Source organism: Rhinatrema bivittatum, chromosome 2, assembly GCF_901001135.1.
Source record: "Rhinatrema bivittatum chromosome 2, aRhiBiv1.1, whole genome shotgun sequence".
Classification (NCBI taxonomy): Eukaryota; Metazoa; Chordata; class Amphibia; order Gymnophiona; family Rhinatrematidae; genus Rhinatrema; species Rhinatrema bivittatum.
This window is the reverse complement of record NC_042616.1, coordinates 616,188,914-616,208,668: the sequence shown is the minus strand read 5'-3', so window position 1 is coordinate 616,208,668 and position 19,755 is coordinate 616,188,914. Positions and strand designations below refer to the sequence as shown.

Sequence of the window (19,755 nt, the reverse complement as noted above, 5' to 3'; positions counted from 1 at the left end):
GTAGAACTTCAGGGTGGTCCAGGAAGGAGGCTTGCTTCTGGATTGGGTACTGGCAGAGCTGTCGGGCTGTCTGGGGCTTGCTTCCGGGTCTGGTACTAGCAAAGCTGCCAGGCTGCTCTCGGCTCCTCACTGCCTCAGAATCCGCGCTACTGTCCAATCCCAGGCAGGGCGTCTCCTCTCTCTGGTCTCCTGGCCACACCTAGTCTTCTCCCTCCTTGATAGCAAGGGTTGATGGGGCTGCTTGGGTTTGCTCTCCTCTTTATTTGCCCCCCATCTTATACTTTCCAGCTGATAAATATGCATAAGCTCCTACATAATCACATAGTGGGTGGAGGGTCTTTACCGCATTGCAGGTCTTCCCCCCCCCTCCACTTTTCTTTGGGGGGGGTCCTGCAACGTTTGCATCTAGGCTGTATGCCAGCATCAGCATTTTCTCCATTACAGAATGCTCCCCCTTCATCCAAGGGTGGAGGTCCCTCTGACCTCTGGACTTCCCTTGGCCGGTCCGTGACTTCTGCTTATGAGCTTAAGTTGCTACATTGTCCCTCTGCTTTGGTTTTATTTACACAGGAGCTTATAAACAGGGAGATCTTGATAAGTATCCTTCAGTTCTGGTTTAAAGTTCTCATCTGGGCAAAGTTTATTTTCTGTAGCTGTGACAGTGTTTTTGGCTTGTCAGCATACTTGTCTGCATCCCTCTTTGGCTATTATGATTCATATTAGGTACTGTTAATGGTGGTAACCTGACTGATTAACCCAATGAATACCAGCTCCAGAAAATTATAAAAGTAAGAGATTTTATTTATGGAGGAAGGCATGATTCCCCCTGGGGCAGAAGCAAATACAAAGCAAACGGTGTATAATACAGAATCTGCCCAGTGCTCTAGCGTGCGTGCTCAGCATTATAAGGGTTTGGGTCTGCCGATGCCAGATATCTGCATAATCACCACCCCTTACTTTAATAGCCAATCAATACATTGTAGCATGTGTGCGTGCTCTTACTATGGGCAGGAACCTCTTGTTATCAGTAGCAGAGAATAAGACCAAGTTAACTTTCGTTTTCTCAGGAATGATGTCATCTTGTGCTGGCTGATTCTCTGGTAAGTTTAGTTATCATAGTGCTTCATAGTGCTACCAATCTACTAGGTGCAATTCAGTGCTGGGTATTCTTACAGTACTTTCAGTGGTTAAACATGGGATATCTCCCTACAAGCTGTCTTAATCCAACCATAACCACTGTGGTCTGACACTTCCAGCTGCAGCATGCCATGCTCCAATCATAATCACTGTGTCCTGATACAGCTGTGGCATGCTATGCTCCAACCATAACTAGTGTGGCCTGACACTTCCAGCACTTCTTGCATTTCTGGATGCAAGAAATTAGTTTATATTATGGCTCACAAATTAAAAATGAAACTTTTCTGGTGACAAGCTCAGGTCTGTGTGTCTCTGGAGAGGCACAGTACTTGTCCACTTTTCATCTATCCATAGCCAATATATTGCTTTGCAAATTTACTGAAACACTCCTCAGACTTGTAATACCATTCTTATCTTCCTCTATGGTACTCATCTTCTTGTCATCTCTTGCTCTTGCCATGGCTATCCATTCTTCTACACACTTCCCACAGCACTCCGTGAACCATAACTGATTCCATGGCCCATTCGCAGTTGCACTGTACTGCACACATGGGTGCCTATTACACGCATAGCTTGGCTTACTCTATGACACAAACATATACTACTGGACTGGTGGATCAGCCAGGTGCAGCCATACTTTGACAGGAAAAGGCATCACCCTCTCCGGTTGTCTGTATGAAAAAACGGAATGACTGGCATCACCCATGCCACTTAACCTAAATGCTATGCCCCTCATCCTACACTTTCGGATCCTTGTGCCACTCGGCCTTCCTGCCATGTACAGATTTTAGGCCTTGGGGTTCTTAACTTCTTTCTGCCCCTGTACTTTCCTGGCATACTCCAGTTCTTACACCTTAAGGTGGTCTTGCCAATCTGAGGTGCTGCTGTGCACCTCTTTTTTATGCTTTTAAAATCTTGATACCATTCTTTCTGATTCTTAATCCCTTTATCTGTGCCTTGGGATTTTTCCTGTCATGATTTCTGCTTTGTTCTCTCTTCATGGTACCTTAGGGTTTTGATGCCTCTTTCAATGCCACTTTGCCTCTCATGATGCTATCATGAGTTCATGACACTATTGCTGGACTGGCATCTTCTTTTTGCACCTTGGGGTATTCTTTCTCCCCCCTTGCCGCTTCTTTGCGCCACTCACATTGCTTTAGAGAACTCCTGCCAACACTGTAAGCCTGGTACCACTTTGTGGAGCTTTAGGCTACTAATTATATCACTTTTGATGCCACTTTGCCACAGTCTAAATACCTTGCAGTTCTTTCCTCCTGATGATTTCTTCTCACAAGCTTCATTGGAATTGATTTTTAAAAAATCACTATTCTGGAGCCCGGAATAGACAATAATGCTTCCCCCATAGCTTTTAATGGAAAACAAATAAAATTAATGAAACAAATAAACATATTTTTTTTGTATTGAAATTAATGCAATGAATATGGATCCCAATGAAAAGATAAACAAACCGAAACAAATTTTTTCCTTCTGCACATCCTTATCTTTTAACTCCCATTTCCTTTTGACCTCATCACCCATTTTCAGCCACCATCTCCCTACGTCAGACTGCTGATCTGTCAGCCATGTAACACATCATTTTAAATGTGAATACTTCTGAACTTTTAGATAGAAATCTTTGGAATTTACAACAGGGCTTAATTCATGTAAAATCACTTGTGAATAAGGTTTCATTGATTTATGACCTATTTATAGCTATCTCTCTGGATATGCCATTTGTTACTGAAATATGAATTAGTTGAAAATTCAGTTAGTTTGGTTCAAATTTGTCCAGAGGGTTATTCATATCTTCATGACAATCATTTGGATGGGGATAGTGGGAGAGGGAGAGGATTAGCTGATTTTTATTGAACTTCTCTAAAACTGGAAGTCCTGTCAAATATGACATTTGCAATATTTTGAGATCTTAGCTATATGCTTATGTGTAGCAGACTCCTGTACATTTTTATTGGTTTATTGGCCACCATCTAGAGTGCTTCCTCTTTAGAAGAGTTCATGGAACTCAGTCCTGAACTGGCATTGGAATTGCATTGGATATTTTTAGGGGACTTTCATGTCTACTTTGTCTCAGTATTAGGAAATGAGATTTTTTTTACATTGGTTTGAGGATTTACAACTGTCTCAGCTAGTCCAGAGACCTAAACATGTTTTAGGTCATACAATTGACCTTGTTTTAATACCTGAATCTTGTGTTGATATGATCTTTCAGAATTCTTTGTCTGTTTCATGGACAGACCACTTGTTGATCTGCCCAAAGATAAGATATCATGAATCTAAGTTATGTTAAGGAAGTACTGAGGTGTTCCTGTACACTGCAGGATCTGGATCCTATAATATTAAGCCATACATAACAAAGAAGAAAAGACAGATCATCGGGACTCCAAGTCTAGATGTTTCAGTATCTAATTGTAATCTATGAATGCTACTGTTGAATGGGGTGCCCCTGAAAAATACTATTAACCCTAAAAAGAATTCTGCATCTGGTATGATAATGGGGCTTCTGTTGGCTAAACAATAGATTAGACAAATAGAAAGGAGATGGAGGAAGGATCGATCAGAAATTTATGTAAATTTGTGAGAGGGAATATACTTTATTAGTGAGGAAAGCCAAAAGAGGTTACTTTCAAAAGATATTGATTATGGCTGAAAACTGGCTTAGGGTACTTGCCAGAATGGTTGCTAACATCTCTATTGTCCCAGAGAGTAAATGAGTTTGGCTCTGTCATGTAAAAAATTTGCTGACTTTTTTGTAGATAAGATTAGAGATATCCAGTGATGGCTTATTTCAAGTCTCAGTGGAACAGATTAAAGTTAATTTAAATCTAGAAGACATTATGGAAGAATTAGAGAGTACAACACTTTTAGCTCTGTTTGCTCTTTCTGGAATAACAACTGAAAGCTTAGTGGAAACCAGGTTATTCCATAAATTTAGGGAGGTAACATCTATTGAAGTAGAAAAAACTGAATGAGATGAGGCCTACTATGTATTCTTTGGACTTAGTGCTCACTAAATTAGTGCCATCTTTGTCTCATGATGTAAGCTTAGATCTGGCTTATGAGGTCAATCAATTTTGGTGCCAGGAGAATTCCCCTCAGAATTAAAGCTGGCCATAGTGATTCCAGTATTGAAAAAAGGTGGGCTGGATCCAAAGACGTTTGAGCATTATTGGCCATTATCTCATTTTCCTTTCTTGGGGAAGTTAATAGAAAGGTTTTGTTACAACCAGCTTTTAGAATTTGTGGACTCAAGGGGTATTTTGCATGAACAATAATCAGGATTTGGAATACAATATAGCACTAAGATAATTCTGTTTAATTTAGTTGCTAGTGTCAGAATACAAGCAGATAATGGGACAGACTCAGATCTCTCAGACACACTGGATCATGCCCTTCTTTTAGAGCGTCTGAGTCAGATTGGAGTTGGGGACAGATACTACAATGATTTGCATCTTACCTCCAAGGCAGATATCAACAAGTTCACTAAGATGGATAGGACTCAGAACCATGTTTCCTGAACTGTAGAGTCTCTCAAGGTTCACTGTTGGTGCCACTTCTGTTTAACACATATATGGCCCCAATAACTGATATCAACAGTGCATTTGATATTGATTTTCATCTGTTTGCTGATAATATTCAGCTGGTAGATCCAATACATGAAGATCAATCAAAATCTATCAAGAATATCAATGCCTGTCTTTCAGCTTTAGCAAGATGGTTCAATCAACACAAGCTGAAATTGAATCTAGCTAAGTCAAAAGTACTCTGGCTGAGTGGGAAGGATATGCCATTAACAGGTAATGGGACCAATAAAGCCAGCAATGTTGTTGTATTTGATAATAATTACATAATATCTCTAGCGGCATCTGCTTGCATAGGCTATAATGCTTGAGCTGGGGGACAAAGGGCATCCATACTTGAGCAAGTTGAAGGGCTGTAGCGTTATCAGTCTGTGACTACATCAGCCAGACTGACCAATTTCTAAATTCTGTTGCCTAATAATTATGTAGCTTATCGTTGATCAAACAAATACATCTGAGACATGAAGCTGTATAAGGTCAAACTAGAAGGTGCTGCGTTACTCTACAAATGATTTGAAATTATATGGATCTCCCAGTCATCAAGGCATAATCCAGACATTTGTTTCACTGGTGCTTCATTGACCGAAAGTGATGTGAAATCAGCATTAGGGTTATCTTCTATTGGCTGAGAGTGACATGGGTATTCCAATTGCCCTGAAACTGTATTCACTGACCTAGCACTGGAGTAGAATTAGAGGGAAAGGTGTATCAGCTGACTGAGCAATTTGATTGTCTTAATACTCCCATGTGTAATTATGACCATTACTTCATTACCTTACTGCATGCATTCTGCCCGTTATGATCATCTTTCATTTAGATTGCATGCTCTTGAACATGGCAAACTGTAATTATCCATACCAGTTAGCATTTTGGTCTATATAACCTATTATCTCTGACCTGTCTTAAGTCATATTCTCCTTTTGCTGTACCGAAAAAAATAAACTGAGCATTCTTGAAAAGAATTATTCCTTGTTTATTAACACTGTCCCTAAGTTTTTCTCTCCAACCTCTAATGTCCATATTCTTTTTATGTAAGATGTGCTGCATGCTTACATAATAATTTCAGAACTTGTATTCTTGTCACACAAAAGACACAATCATCTGGTTACTGAATTCCCCATTTTGGCTTTATTTCTCTAATGTCTACATTCCCTTCATGTAAAACTAGCTGCATGCTTATACTGTTATTTCAGAAAGTTTATTCTGGTCACACAAAAAGCAAAATCATCTGGCTACTGGATTCCCCATTTTGGTTTTATTTCTATGAGCTTCAGATTACTGAAAAGCAAATTGCCATAACTTTCCCTCTGTAGGCCACAAAAGGTACAACAAGACTATGGGACTTCAAAAATTCACATGGTATGATTCTTCCACAGCAGCTTGAACCTGCGTCTCCTCATCAAGCAGAAGATTCTGAAAGAAAGAAAATATTTCAGTGAAAAATGATGAACATATCCTATATGTCCAATCACTCACTCCACTGCCTTCTGCTTATCAGCTTGGATGCTATACTGTTTATCTCCTATGGGCTGCAGAAGAACTGTGTGGTTGTGGTTTTTGTAATACATGGTCATGATGGTATGCTTGTGGTAATATCTTAAAGAAACAGTATCAGTTGCAAAGTTTTAGATATGGAGTACAGGGGTGGGGGGTTATTTAACCTCTCTGTTAAGCACTTATCCTTATGGATATGCACAATTTTTCTTTCACAGTTTCACATTTTTTGGGAGGAGTGAGGATATACCCATTGTATATCAGGTCAGAAACCTGGGCATTATTTTTGAGTCTAATATATCATTACAGGTGCAAATTAAGTCTGTAGTGAAAACAGCACTTTTCAACTTACAGATATAATACTGATGGAAGTCTTTGTTCACTCCTTCAGCTTTCCGGACAGAACTGTAAGCCCTGGTTTTAAGCGGCTTGGATTATTGCAATTCATTTAATATTGGATTGCCAGCAAATGAGCTAACAGCTTTACAGATCATTCAGACTTCTGTGGCAATTATCCTTACTGGTGCCAAGCATTACAATCATATCACTCCGTGGTACCAAGTGGTCAGGAATAGCCAGAGGACAGACTAAAAGCCGGATTCTAGCAAAAACTTTTATATACTTTTTTATTGGTGAAAAGTAACAAACCAAACAACCTTGCTGTTTCATGCAGTTCAACAAAACAAATGTGGCAATGCAACTTACAGTTCAGTTATATTTGCTTTCTCATGGCTTCCTGTTACGATGCTGCTCGCAGGCCTAGCCGCGAGCAGCCTCTCACCTCTCAGCCAATTCCCCAGCTGCTCCGACCCTGCCTCCGCGGCCCAGAGGCTGCGGACGTTATCTTCCTGCCGTGCGGCGGCAGGGAGACGCCACCGTATCCTCACGCAGCTTGGAGGCTGCTGTCTTTCTTTCGTGGTGGTTGGAGCTGCCGCCATTATTCTGCCCAGAGGCCGCCGAAGCCATCTTCCTTCAACGCGGCATGGTGCCGCCCCAGCCTCCTTTCCGCGGCCGGCAGCTGCCACCAGCACTGGGCCCTGGCTTTGCGACCTAGTGCTTCTCCTGCTCCTCTTCGTGACATAGACGCCGCTGTCCTCGGTCCTGCCTACTCCCTAGGTGCGTGGCCGCGCCTCTCCAGCTGATTTAAAGGGCCCCCGGTGGGAATAGCCCCGTGGCCCCTCCTGATGATGTCATCCTGGGTGTTCCTCTTCAGCCCTATAAAAAGGGTCCTTCGTCAGTTCCTCGATGCCTTCGCAAGGAGCAGTCCGCCCCTGGACTTCTCTTAGTCTTCAGCTTCTTTAAGGCACTCCGTTCTCCATGGGAATTCCCTTGTTGTCTTCTGTAGTTCCTGGTCCTCGTCCTGTCTTCGTCTATGGTTCCTGGTCTCTCGATGGATCCCATGTCCTCGTCTTGAGATGTCCCCCGCCTTGATGTCCCTGATGTTCTCGCCCTTAGATATCTCTGATGTCTTCGTCTTCTGATGTCCTTGATGTCTTCGTTTCCAGATGTTCCACTTCCAGGTGTCCATGCTTTCCAGCTCCTCTCTTTGAAGCTTTGTTCTCGGATGTCCTTGGTTCTGGGTCCACCCTAGCCACCCGCCAGTGGAGCATGCTGTCAGTGGACCTGCCAGGGCGCCACCACACCGGGTCACTGAAGCCCCTACTCCGGCTGAAACCTGCAATGGGTATTGCCCGGGTTCCACCTCATCCTGAGTTTTAACCTTGCTGTTGTCTATTCACTCACCAAGAGTCTTCATCCACCTAGTTTCCTCAGCCTTCCCTTTTGCTGGATGTTCTAAGTTCCAGGGGCCAACCTCTGCCTATCCAGTGGACCCTGCTGTCAGTGGACCTGCCAGGGCACCAGTCATGACGGGTCACTGAAGCCTCTTCTGGCTGGACCTGTCTTGAGCCGCCCGGATCCTCTCTTCATCCTGATACTTCAGCCTTGCCTTCTTGCCAAGTACCTTCACCCAACCATGTCTCCAAGTATCTTCATCTGATCATGTCTTCAAGTGTCTTCGTCTTGTTCCAGTACCATCGCCTGTCCTCGACCTCTGTCCACTCTGTCACATCTGCCGTTCCCAGGCAGCAGGTCCGAAAGGGCTATCGAGTGGCTGGAGTGCAACCCCAGAGACCAGCATTGGTCTCTTCCGATGCATTCCGGTTTGGCAGAGGTCAGAGCTTCTGGTGTTCAGCCTGTCCGCTCGTGCTTGGACACGCCTTGCCTGCCTCGGCACTTCTGCGGAGCTCCTCTGCAGTCATGCCGTGGTCCAAGGACACACTAACCTCCCCAGAATTGGGACCGCTCCCTAACGCTCCTGCAACACTTCCTTCTTTCTCCTGGGGCCCTCCTAATCACTTTGGGCCCTGGTTTCTTATCCCCATTGGCAAGGATCCACTCTAGCCCAGAATCCCTTGCTGGGTTGGCACTTAAGGAAGACCGGTCCATCAGCTGTGGTCAGTCCTTTAAGATGTTCTGAGGGAGTTTCTTATATACTCTCTCACATACCCTCCCCCTCAGCTCAACCTTATCAGGCTGGGCGTCCAGCCATGCCAAGGGCTAATTCCAGGCTTCTCCTCACAGATGTCCCACCTCCGGATAGGCTGCTCTTATTCCTGGTGAGCTGGCCACACAGGGCCACAAACTGGGGTCAATCATGTCCCAGAATAACCGGGTATGGGGGCTCGGGAAGGACTCCCGTTTCCATAATGGCTTGACTTGCCAGGGTCATCAGCAGACCTGACTGGTTAGGTATTCCTGTTTGTCCCCATGTACACAGGTAAGGGTATCTTTATTCATATGATTGATACGCTCTTTTTGGATCAGGTCCTCATAAAAGAGAGTCTTGCCAGACCCTGAATCCACCAAAGCTTGGAAGGGAACTACATCCAGTTTCACCTGGATCACGAAGTCCTTATGATGCCAATGAGGATCATCCACTAAGCTGCAGTTTTGAAGTTTTACAAATGTGTTCATCCAATCCTGTTCTTATTTTTCATTCTCACTCTGGGTCTTTGCCACCGCTCACCTTCTCTTTCTTAGGCCGTTCCCCCAGATTGCATTTCCACTCCATGTCTTCTAACCTCAGGCACTCTTCATTGGTATGGTCCACTGCCTTACAAAAAAAGCATGCTCATGGGGTAGGTTCCCCTTTGCCTTTAGCTATTCCCCTCAAAGGCTTTTCATTTTCAGCCTTTCCAAATGGGCATCAGTCCTCCTGATGACCATTCCCTGCACAGAAGACACAGAGAGAAAAATTAACTGTGGTTTTGTTCTGGGTTGATTTGAACTCTTTGAGGTACCTGTCTTCTTTCAGGGTGAGGATGTTTCCTGCTTTGGAGTTTTTCCTTTAACCCCAGAGATTTTACTTTCTAGTATTGGCTGGCTCACTAAGCTGACACCCATAACTTCAGGACTCTCAGATCGGTAGTTCCTTGCCAAATTATCCACTCCAACCAGAGTTTAAGCACAACGAAAAGACTGTGGCCTGGGTTCTTTGGAGAGAAGAGCTGTCCGCCTCTGAGGAATGCTGCTGGGGTCCTCCATTCTCACTGTGGTGCTAGGGAGGCTGAGAGGGCTGACTTTCTAGCCTTCATACCATGTCAGGCATTAATTGTACCTGGCGGAAGGCTTCTGTCAATTCTAGTATTTTTTTCCAAAGTGAGTCCTGGATGACAGACTCAATTCCACATGGGCTGGTCAAGTTCATTCTAGAAGCACATGCTTCACTACCTCGATGGTGGGCTTTGCATCCAGCTGCAACCACTTCCAGCTGGCATCTTTCAGGCAATGGAACAGGTTTTGGGGGCTTTCCCCAGGCTGTAGAACACCCTGCCAGAACTATTCCCGGTATGTTTCTGAGTTATACACAGCTCTTTATAGGATGGCAGTCTTGACTTCTGTATAGGTGGTTGTTCCCTCTGGATTAAGAACATGCCATACTGGGTCAGAGCAAGGGTCCATCAAGCCCAGTATCCTGTTCCCAACAGTGGCCAATCCAGGCCATAAGAACCTGGCAAGTATCCAAAGATTAAGTCTATTCCATGTTACCGTTGCTAGTAATAGCAGTGGCTATTTTCTAAGTCAACTTAATTAATAGCAGGTAATGGACTTCTCCTCCAAGAACTTATCAAATCCTTTTTTAAACACAGCTATACTAACTGCACTAACCACATCCTCTGGTAACAAATTCCAGAGTTTAATTGTGCGTTGAATAAAAAAGAACTTTCTCAGATTAGTTTTAAATGTGCCACATGCTAACTTCATGGAGTGTCCCCTAGTCTTTCTATTATCCGAAAGAGTAAATAATAAGCGATTCACATCTATCCGTTCTAGACCTCTCATGATTTTAAACACCTCTATCATATCCCCCCTCATCCGTCTCTTCTCCAAGCTGAAAAGTCCTAACCTCTTTAGTCTTTCCTCATAGGGGAGCTGTTCCATTCCCCTTATCATTTTGGTAGCCCTTCTCTGTACCTTCTCCATCTTTTTTGAGATGCAATTATATCTTTTTTGAGATGCGGCGACCAGAATTGTACACAGTATTCAAGGTGTGTGGTCTCACCATGGAGCGATACAGAGGCATTATGACATTTTCCGTTTTATTCACCATTCCCTTTCTAATAATTCCCAACTGCTGGAAAAGCTGCTTGGCTTTTGCCTGTAAGCAAATTGACTAGGTACATATTCCAGTTAGCTTCTGGCCGATACGCCATGCGGACAGTCCTTTCAAAGTTTCTCAAGAAGATCTCCGGGTCCTTCCCTGCCTTTACCTTGAACAGGATAGGAGGTGGCGGATTCAACCAGGTTGCAGCTTGCATGGCTTGAGCAAACTGAGCCAGTACCTCCTGTTGCTAGGTGAACTGTTGGATGAACTGTACCTGTAAATTTTGAATGATTTTCTGGAACGGCTGCTGGCTTTCCTCCAGAACTTGTATCAGCTGCTTCATGTTCTTTGCTCCTCCTCCTATGCAAACCACAAGCTTGGTGATTCTCCAGGATAAGAGAAAAGGAACAAAAAAAAACAACTTTCTGGCTTGTCCGGCCTTTACTAACTGGCTGCTTTAGGCAGGGCTAGGCCCCTTGGCAGCTTTAACCAGTTCCTAGGCAGTCCCTGCAGTCAGACTATGAGGGGCATTTTTTTTTAATTTGTGGGCTCCTGCCTGTGCTTCCCACTAGTTAGAACAGGGATCCCACGGTTGGAAGGTAGATGGAGCAGTGGCGTAGCCAGAATTGATTTTTTGGGTGGGCACAAGGTTAACATGGGTGGGCTGTAGGCATGCAGGTCTACTAGTTGTTTTTTTACTGATAAATAATGCCAAATTATGCAGCATAGCATTCACATCTACGCCTAAGTATGAGGTTTACTTAATGATACAAACATAATTCACGGTGATTTGTGGTACTTTAGCCTTCTTATTATTACGATTTTATACACGGCTCCTACCTGTCCATAAATTTTGAGAGAGCGGTTGTGTTGCTTATATTTAAATTGCTAACATCTCAAAATATAGATATATATTTTTACCTTTGTTGTCTGATCTTTGTATTTTTCTAATCAGTTGGTCCTGGTCTCTTTTTCCCATTTTTCCCTTATAGCTCATTTCCTAATTCCTTTTCAGTGTCTTTCTTCTATTACTGTCTTCTTCCCTTCCACACACACACACACACACACACACGCTTTCTCTCACAGACTTCCTCTCACACACTCAAGCTCTCACTCTCATATGCTCTCCCCCCCCCCCACCACAAGCTCACATTCTCTGCAGACACACATACAAGTTCTCAATTTCTCACCCCTCCCCAGGTTTATATTCTTATGCACACACAGACGCACATCCAGGCACCCATTCTCACCCACACACATAAACCCAGACTCCCATTCTCACCCACACATGTTCAAGCTCCCATTCTCATCCATACATATACACATTTAAGGTCCTATTCTCACCCACACATACACACATTCAAGCACCCATTCTCACCCACCCACACAAACCCAGGCTCTCATTCTCACCCATATATACACACATTCAAGCTCCCATTCTCACCCACCACACAAACCCAGGCTCTCATTCTCACCCATATATACACACATTCAAGCTCCCATTCTCAACCACACATACACACATTCGAGCTCCCATTCACCCACATATTCAAGCTTCCATTCTCACCCACATACACACCCAGGCTCCAGTTTTCACCCACACACACTCATTCAAGCACGTGCACAGCTTCCGCTTTCTCCCCCAGAGCAGGAAGATCAGCTGCCTCTCCTGCTGCCACCGGCCTCCTGCTATCTTCGGGCGTGGGGCCATACTGCCCGCCGAACTTCCTGTCGGGGGGGGGGGGAGCGGAAGCGCAGCGCACAACGTCCGCTTCCTCCCTCCCCCCCCCCCCCCCCAGCAGGAAGTTCGGTGGGCAGTACGGCCCGACGCCCGAAGATAGCAGGAGGCCGGTGGGCAGCAGGAGAGGCAGCTGATCTTCCTGCTTTGGGGAGAAAGCGGAAGCTGTGCGCGGCGCTTCCGCTCCCCCAAACAGGAAATTCGGCGGGGCCGTTTGGTCCGAAGATAGCAGAACGGGTGGCAGCAGGAGAGGCAGCTGATCTTCCTGCATTGGGGGGAGGAAGCGGAAGCTGTGCACGGCGCTTCCGCTCCCCACCCCCAAACAGGAAGTTGGGCGGGCCCGAAGATAGCCGGAGAACGGGTGGCAGCAGGAGAGGCAGCTGATCTTCCTGCATTGGGGGGAGGAAGCGGAAGCTGCGCGCGGCGCTTCCACTCCCCCCCCCCCCCCCGAACAGGAAGACCGGTTGGCCATACGGCCGCAGGCAGCGCTTCCCCATGTGTGCCGTGATGGCGCGCGAGGCGGTGGGTTCTCTTGTTCGCTGTCGCGGGGATGGGATCCCGCGACAGCCTTGCAGTTCCGGTGCCAGTTGGGTGGGCCTGGGTCTAAGTTGGGTGGGCACCTGCCCACCCAGGCCCACCCGTGGCTACGCCACTGAGATGGAGAGACAGTGTATAAAAGGAAGGAAGAGAGGAATATTGAGGGAAAGGAAGAGATAGGGGACATAGGGAAAGAAGTTGGATGGAGAGAAGAGGAAGAAAAATGGAGGAGGTAAGACAAAATGGAAAGGAAGAAATGTGAACAGGCAATAAAGAGAAGAGAAAGGCATAGAAGAGAAAGGGAGAGGAAAGATGCATGGAGACATGGATGGTGACTATAATGGTAAATTAAAGGCAATGGCTAGAAAGACTGAATAATTTAAAATAGTGAGGGACTGATTCACCATGACTTAGAAAAATTGCAGGCAAAAATGTCTTCACCATATTGGGTGAATAAATTTAATTGTATCCTGAGTGTGAAAAAAGCTTCTAAGAAACCCCACACAGCAGTGGTGAAGCCCCAGGTATATAACTTTTATACAAGTTTATAGGCCTGCACTAGCACCAGCATAAATATTACGTTTCACTATAAATGCATGTGGCTTTTTATTTTTATTTTTTAGAAATGCCAAGTCATTTTGCAGGCACAAGCAACATCTGGAAGAAGGCATAGGAAACACAAGCTCATGGTGTGATGTCAGCATGATCTAAGGCCAAGAAGCCCAGTGTTTGTCCACATTTAAGTTACCACTTAGCTTCATTTAAATATGCTCTGAAACACTCCTGATCCACAGAAAAAGTACAGCATAATAAAGGCTATAAAGTATAGCCATATCAAAGCATTATACCACATGTAATGTATCAACTCACGTATATAAACAGACTTCTTAAAGAAAGGAAAATATCTTACAGAAATGTGTGCAAATAATTTGTATTAATTGCCACCCCATAGTGAGAAAGTAATTAAGGAGCTCTGAAGCATAATGCTGTAAGAGTTCTAAAGGAGCAGGGATAGCTAATGTGCTTGAGCTCTGACTCTCATTATGTAGGTCTTGACCACTGCATTTGCATCTCATGAAAGAATCAGTTCTCAGTCCACAATAGAATAATGCCTCCTCTCCCGTGACTTTTTAATTTTCTCAACAGTCTCATGAGGTACTTTGTCATACGCTTTCTGAAATTCAGATACACTACATCAACTTGTTCACACTTTCAAAAAAATATAGCAGATTGCTGAGGCAAGAGTTCCCTGGGCATGGGTAATAAATCCTTTAAAATAAATAAATACATAAAATAAATAAAAACATGTTGGCTTTGTCACATTAAGCTATGACTATATGTTCTTTATAATAATTTAAAGCATTTTTCCCAGCACTGAAATCAGGCTCACCAGTCTAGTTTTCTGGATCACCCCTGGAACCCTTTATAAAAACTGGTGTTGCATTGGCCACTCTCCAATCTTCTGGTACTGGTAACTGATTTTAATGATAGTTTATAGATTATTAATAATAGGACTGCTATTTCATTATTCAGTTCTTTCGGCACTCTGGGATATATACCATCTGGTCCAGTGATTTGCTACTCTTTAGTTTGTCAATTTGCCCTATTACATCTTCCAGATTCACTGAGATTTGTATCAGTTCCTCTGACTCATCACCTTTAACTATCATTCTGGCATGGATATCTACCTTACATCTTCCTCAATAAAGACTAAAGCATTCAATTAATATCTTTGCTATTACCTTGTCCTCCCTTAGTGCCCCTTTTATTCCTTGATTATCTAATAACCCAGCTGACTCCCTCACAGGCTTTTTGCTTCACATGTACCTAAAAATGTTTTTATTGTTAGTTTTTGCTTCTATAGCAAGCTTCTTTTCAAATTATCTTTGCATTCCTTATTAATGCTCTGCATCTAACTTGCCAGGGCATAAGCTGTTTCCTGTTTTCTTCATTCAGATACCTTTTTAAAATATGTTCTTTTGGCTAGAAGAGCCATTCTCTCACATCACTTTTTAAGCATGCCTACAGTTGTTTGGCCTTCTTTCCACCTTTTTTAATGCATGGAATACATCTGTCTGAGCTTTCAAGATGGTATTTTTAAACAGTATCCATACCTGATGCTAACCTTGACCTTTGCAGTTGCTCCTCTCAGTTTTTCCCTAATCATTTTCCTCATTTTATCATAGTCTCCCTGTGGAAACTAAATGCTATCATGATAGAATTGCTCCTGCTATCAAGTCAAATTTGGTGATGTTATGATCACTACTGCAAAGTGATCCCAATACCATTATCTCTTGTACCAAATCATGTGTTCCACTAAGGATTAGGACTAAAATAGCTCCCCTTCTAGTCGGTTCCTGTACCAGCTGCTCCACGAAGCAGTCATTTATTTCATTTAGAAACTTTACCTCCTTAGCACATCCTTATGTAACATTTACCCTGTCACATCAGGATATGCTAAGAAAATCACCATTATTACTGTGTTGCTAATTTTATTAGCTTTCCTAATTTCTATTAGTGTACAGGAAGTGGGCTCTTGTATTGTGGCATGGTTAGCAAAGTCTAGTATGCGAACCTACTAGGCCCAAGCCGACAGCTGGTGGATGTGCCCCGGGCTGAAAAATTGCTGTACCAGCCCCATTCCCTGCAAGTTGAGTCTTTGGGTTCCAGGGGCTAACAGGATTTAGGTGATAGTCTAAAAAGTTATGCATTTAAATGGCTAATTTGGCAATTTCAGTAAATTATCCAGCTAAATTATAGCCAGATCACTCCTTATCTGGCTATAATTTAGCCGGATATAAAAGGGGCATTCCTGGAGTGTACATGTGGGGTTTAGTTACCTGGATAACGTAGCCAAATATCGAGTTTATATAGCTAGCTTAGACAGATAAATTTAGACCCACAGGCCTAAAATTATCTGGCCTCTATGTATCTATATATCTTTGAAGATATCCAGATAAGAAGTGTACCTTTTAAAAAAAAAGGTTGTGAGCCTCCCGGCCTGATGTCCACCACCCCATGTCTCTTTTATACTACACACTACATTTCCAGCATTATTACCTAAGTAATGCCAGACGTAGCTGGGATTGCATAGCACAGCAATCCTGACATGAACAAGGGGGCCTTTTTTGAAGGAAACAGGTAGGTGGGAGGGTATCTGCCTGGAGCAGGGAAGGGGACCATCTGTTTATGAGGGGCAGAAGGGGCAATTTAAAGTTTGTTTTTTTAGCAGGAGGGAGGCGGAAGGCCTAAAGGCCCAGGCTGGCAGCAATCTTCTTATGTAAGTTTAACTAGTACCCTGTTATAGACTCCATCAAGCTAAGGCAAGAGAACATTGTCAAAATCAACTTTGTGAGACTTTTCTCACTCCAAATGACATCAAATCTTTACTGAGGTATACTGTGCCATTCGTACGTCTCTGCATGTCAAACTGGCCCCCAAAACCTAACCTAGTGGTTAGAGCAACAGCCTATGAACCAGACCAGGGTTCAAGTCCTACTGTCGTTCCTTGTGACCTTAGGCAAGTCACTTTACCCTCCATTACCTCAGGTACAAACTTAGGGGGTCATTTTCTAAGGCTTATCGCGTGCGAAAAGTCCCTTTTTGCGTGTGATAGCTTGCTAGGGGCAGAGTTGGGGCAGCGAGGGGAGGAGTCGGGGCGGACTCTGCGATGTCTTCACTGGCGGTAAGACACGTTATCGTCGCCAGTAGCGCACCCAATAGCACCACCTTTCACGATGGCGCTATTGGGTGTGAAAGCCGGCAGCCATCACACTGCAGTGGTGTGATGGCTGCCGGCTTTCGCAGATTTGCCCCCCCCCCCCTGTTTTCGCTGGATTCACCATGCTGCGGTAGAATGGTGAATCCAGGCCTTAGATTGTAAGCCCTCTGGGGATAGGGAAATACCTACAGTACCTGAATGTAATCCGCTCTGAAGTGCTGAAAAAATGTGAAAAGTGGAATGTAAAATAAACCACCACCAAAACCTCACTTCGAGTTATTAGCTGGTCCTCCTATAGTGATATAAATAGTTGAACACCGTGAAGGCCTTATAAAGAGGCTCTCCCCACCCCAATGAGAAAATGCCTATAACTTTAAAATTCACATAGCTATGCCCCTTTTCTTTAACACGTTGATGAATCTAGGCCATAATTTTTTACTAGTTCAGAGAATCATAGTCTATTTTCCCACTACACAAACAATTTTAACACTGGCAAACAAATACCTTACAACTAGCAGACAATATAAACAGCCAGTGATAGTTTAACCCTCCATGAATTATTTGCTTTTTATTTATTTATTTATTTATTTATTTAGTCTTAAGATTTAAGTGCTTCTTCCCAGCAAGACCAAACTTAGCACCAGCAGATGAAGGATCTACTGTCATCACTCCCTCTGGACTGAAGTTTTTGAGAAATGGTGTGATCACAGCATGTTTGAAGGCAGTGGGAAGAACTACATTGGAAAATGATAAATTGAAAGTGTATCAAATGGAAAGGATGACTGCAGGGAAAATAAAGCTGAGAAGCTGGGTGGGAATGGGGTCAGAGGAACAAGTAGTGAGTTTAGAGGAGGAGAGAAGATGGGCAAGTTCCTCCACCGTGATTTCAGAAAAAGTGGAGAGGGTGGCAACAAGTAAGGTTGCCAATTGGCTCCAGGACAGGTTGATCCAGTTTTGGTTTTACTCTATTGCATGCTGGGATTTATTCTTCTTTCCCTATTGCATTCCCTAAGAAAAGCAAGACTATAAGTATCTGCATGCAGGGGAGTAAAATCACGACTGGATCAACATGTCCTGAAAATCTGGCATCACTTGGCAACCCTAGTGGCAGGGGTCAAAGGAAGGGGAGAGGAATGAAGTTAGGTAGAGGGAGGTAAAGATTAACTGGTTTTATTGATTTATTAAAGTTGTATATAATAGGGATGTGAATCGGGCTTCGGACGACTGAAAATATCGGACGATATTTTCAAAATCGTCAGAAATCGGGGGCTCCCCCTAAAAAAATAGGAAAACCCCACGATATTGATCGTGGGGGTTCTCTTATCGTTTTGGGGGAGGGCAGGAAAAACGGCACACAAAAATAACCCCTAAACCCACCCCGACCCTTTAAAACTAATCCCTTAGCTCCCCCACCCTCCCGACCCCCCCAAAAAACTTTTTACAGGTATCTGGTGGTCCAGTGGGGGTCCCTGGAGCGATCTCCCGCTCCCGGGCCGTCGGCTGCCACTAATCAAAATGGCGCCGATGGCCCTTTGCCCTTACCATGTGACAAGGTATCCGTGTCATTGGCTGGACCCTGTCACATGGTAGGAGCACTGGATGGCTGGCGCCATCTTGTGCTCCTACCATGTGACAGGGGCTGACCAATGGCACCGGTAGCCCCTGTGACCTAGTAAGGGCAAAGGCTATCGGCGCCATTTTGATTACTGGCAGCCGATGGTCCGAGTGCAGGAGGTCGCTCCCGGACCCCCGCTGGACTTTTGGCAAGTCTTGTGGGGGTCAGGAGGGTCCCCCAAGACTTGCCAAAAGCCCCTGGTGGTCCAGCGGAGGTCCGGGAGCGATCTCCTGCACTCGGGCCATCGGCTGCCAGTAATCAAAAATGGCGCCGATAGCCTTGCCCTTACTAGGTCCCAGGGGCTACCGGTGCCATTGGTCAGCCCCTGTCACATGGTAGGAGCATAAGATGGCGCCAGCCATCCAGTGCTCCTACCATGTGACAGGGTCCAGCCAATGGCACGGATACCTTGTCACATGGTAAGGGCAAAGGGCCATCGGCGCCCTAGGGGAGGGTGTGGCTCAAATCAGGAAGTCCATGCAAACACAAGCAGCCTCAGGCAGGCCCCAAGAACATCGAGAACATCGAGGCCTCCCAGGCCCTGGAGCAAATCCTGGACAGTTCGCAGGCGAGACTCTGCCTTGTAGCGGCCTCCAGGAAGAGGTAAGGAGCCTCCCGTAGCACCGCTACAGGAGGGTTCATAACATTATGCCTACAACAAGTCCTCAAATAGGTGGGGGACCCTTTTTACCAAAGGGAAAAGAGGAAATCCCCTCACTCTCCCAAAGCCAAAGAAAATAGACAATTGTGTTTCACATAGCACACATTCCAGTCCATAATAACAGACACAAACCTCCTCTATGAATATGAAATGTTCTGATTGTGTGTCACTATGAGGATGGTTTGTACAATTCTTTAATGTGATGCTGTGACATAGGAAAGAGTGTGGTTGGTTCACTTGAATGCACAGAAATAAAGGTTAACCAATAAAAATAAAAACATATATCAAGTGATTTCTTTATTTCTTAACTAGCTTTCAAGAGCTGCAACTTTCTGAAGAAGGGAGTTTTAGCTCTTGGAAGCTAGTCAAGAATTGTATTAATTTAGTCCAATAAAAAAGTATGACCTGATGTATCATTTTTTATTTTTTATTTGTTAACTTTTATTTCTGTGCATAGGAAGGAAGAAAGTTGCTGATGTGATGCCACTCTGGCAAAAAGATATCAAGAAGGACCAGATGGCTTTAAGGATATCACTACAGGATGCAGAAACATTTGTAACATTCCAGGAGAAGTGTCAGACTGGGAAGACTCTTACTTCATGCGCAGTAACATATTACTAATAGAGAGGATTAATGACACATTTTGTGTA

At 44.3% G+C, this 19,755-nt stretch overlaps 1 protein-coding gene across 2 annotated transcripts in view; it reads right to left on the bottom strand.

The window, feature by feature from the left end:
* Window positions 1-5,737: 5,737 nt before the first annotated feature.
* The window catches only part of LOC115085321 (E3 ubiquitin-protein ligase RNF138-like), a 90,781-nt gene continuing 76,763 nt past the window's right edge, over window positions 5,738-19,755 (bottom strand). The window contains exon 8 of one of the 2 annotated variants that reach the window (XM_029591190.1): window positions 5,738-6,146. In XM_029591190.1, coding sequence (XP_029447050.1) covers window positions 6,078-6,146 — 69 coding nt within the window. In that variant the 3' untranslated portion in view covers window positions 5,738-6,077. The remainder of the gene's footprint in view (window positions 6,147-19,755) is intronic. The other variant, XM_029591192.1, reaches the window with a different exon arrangement.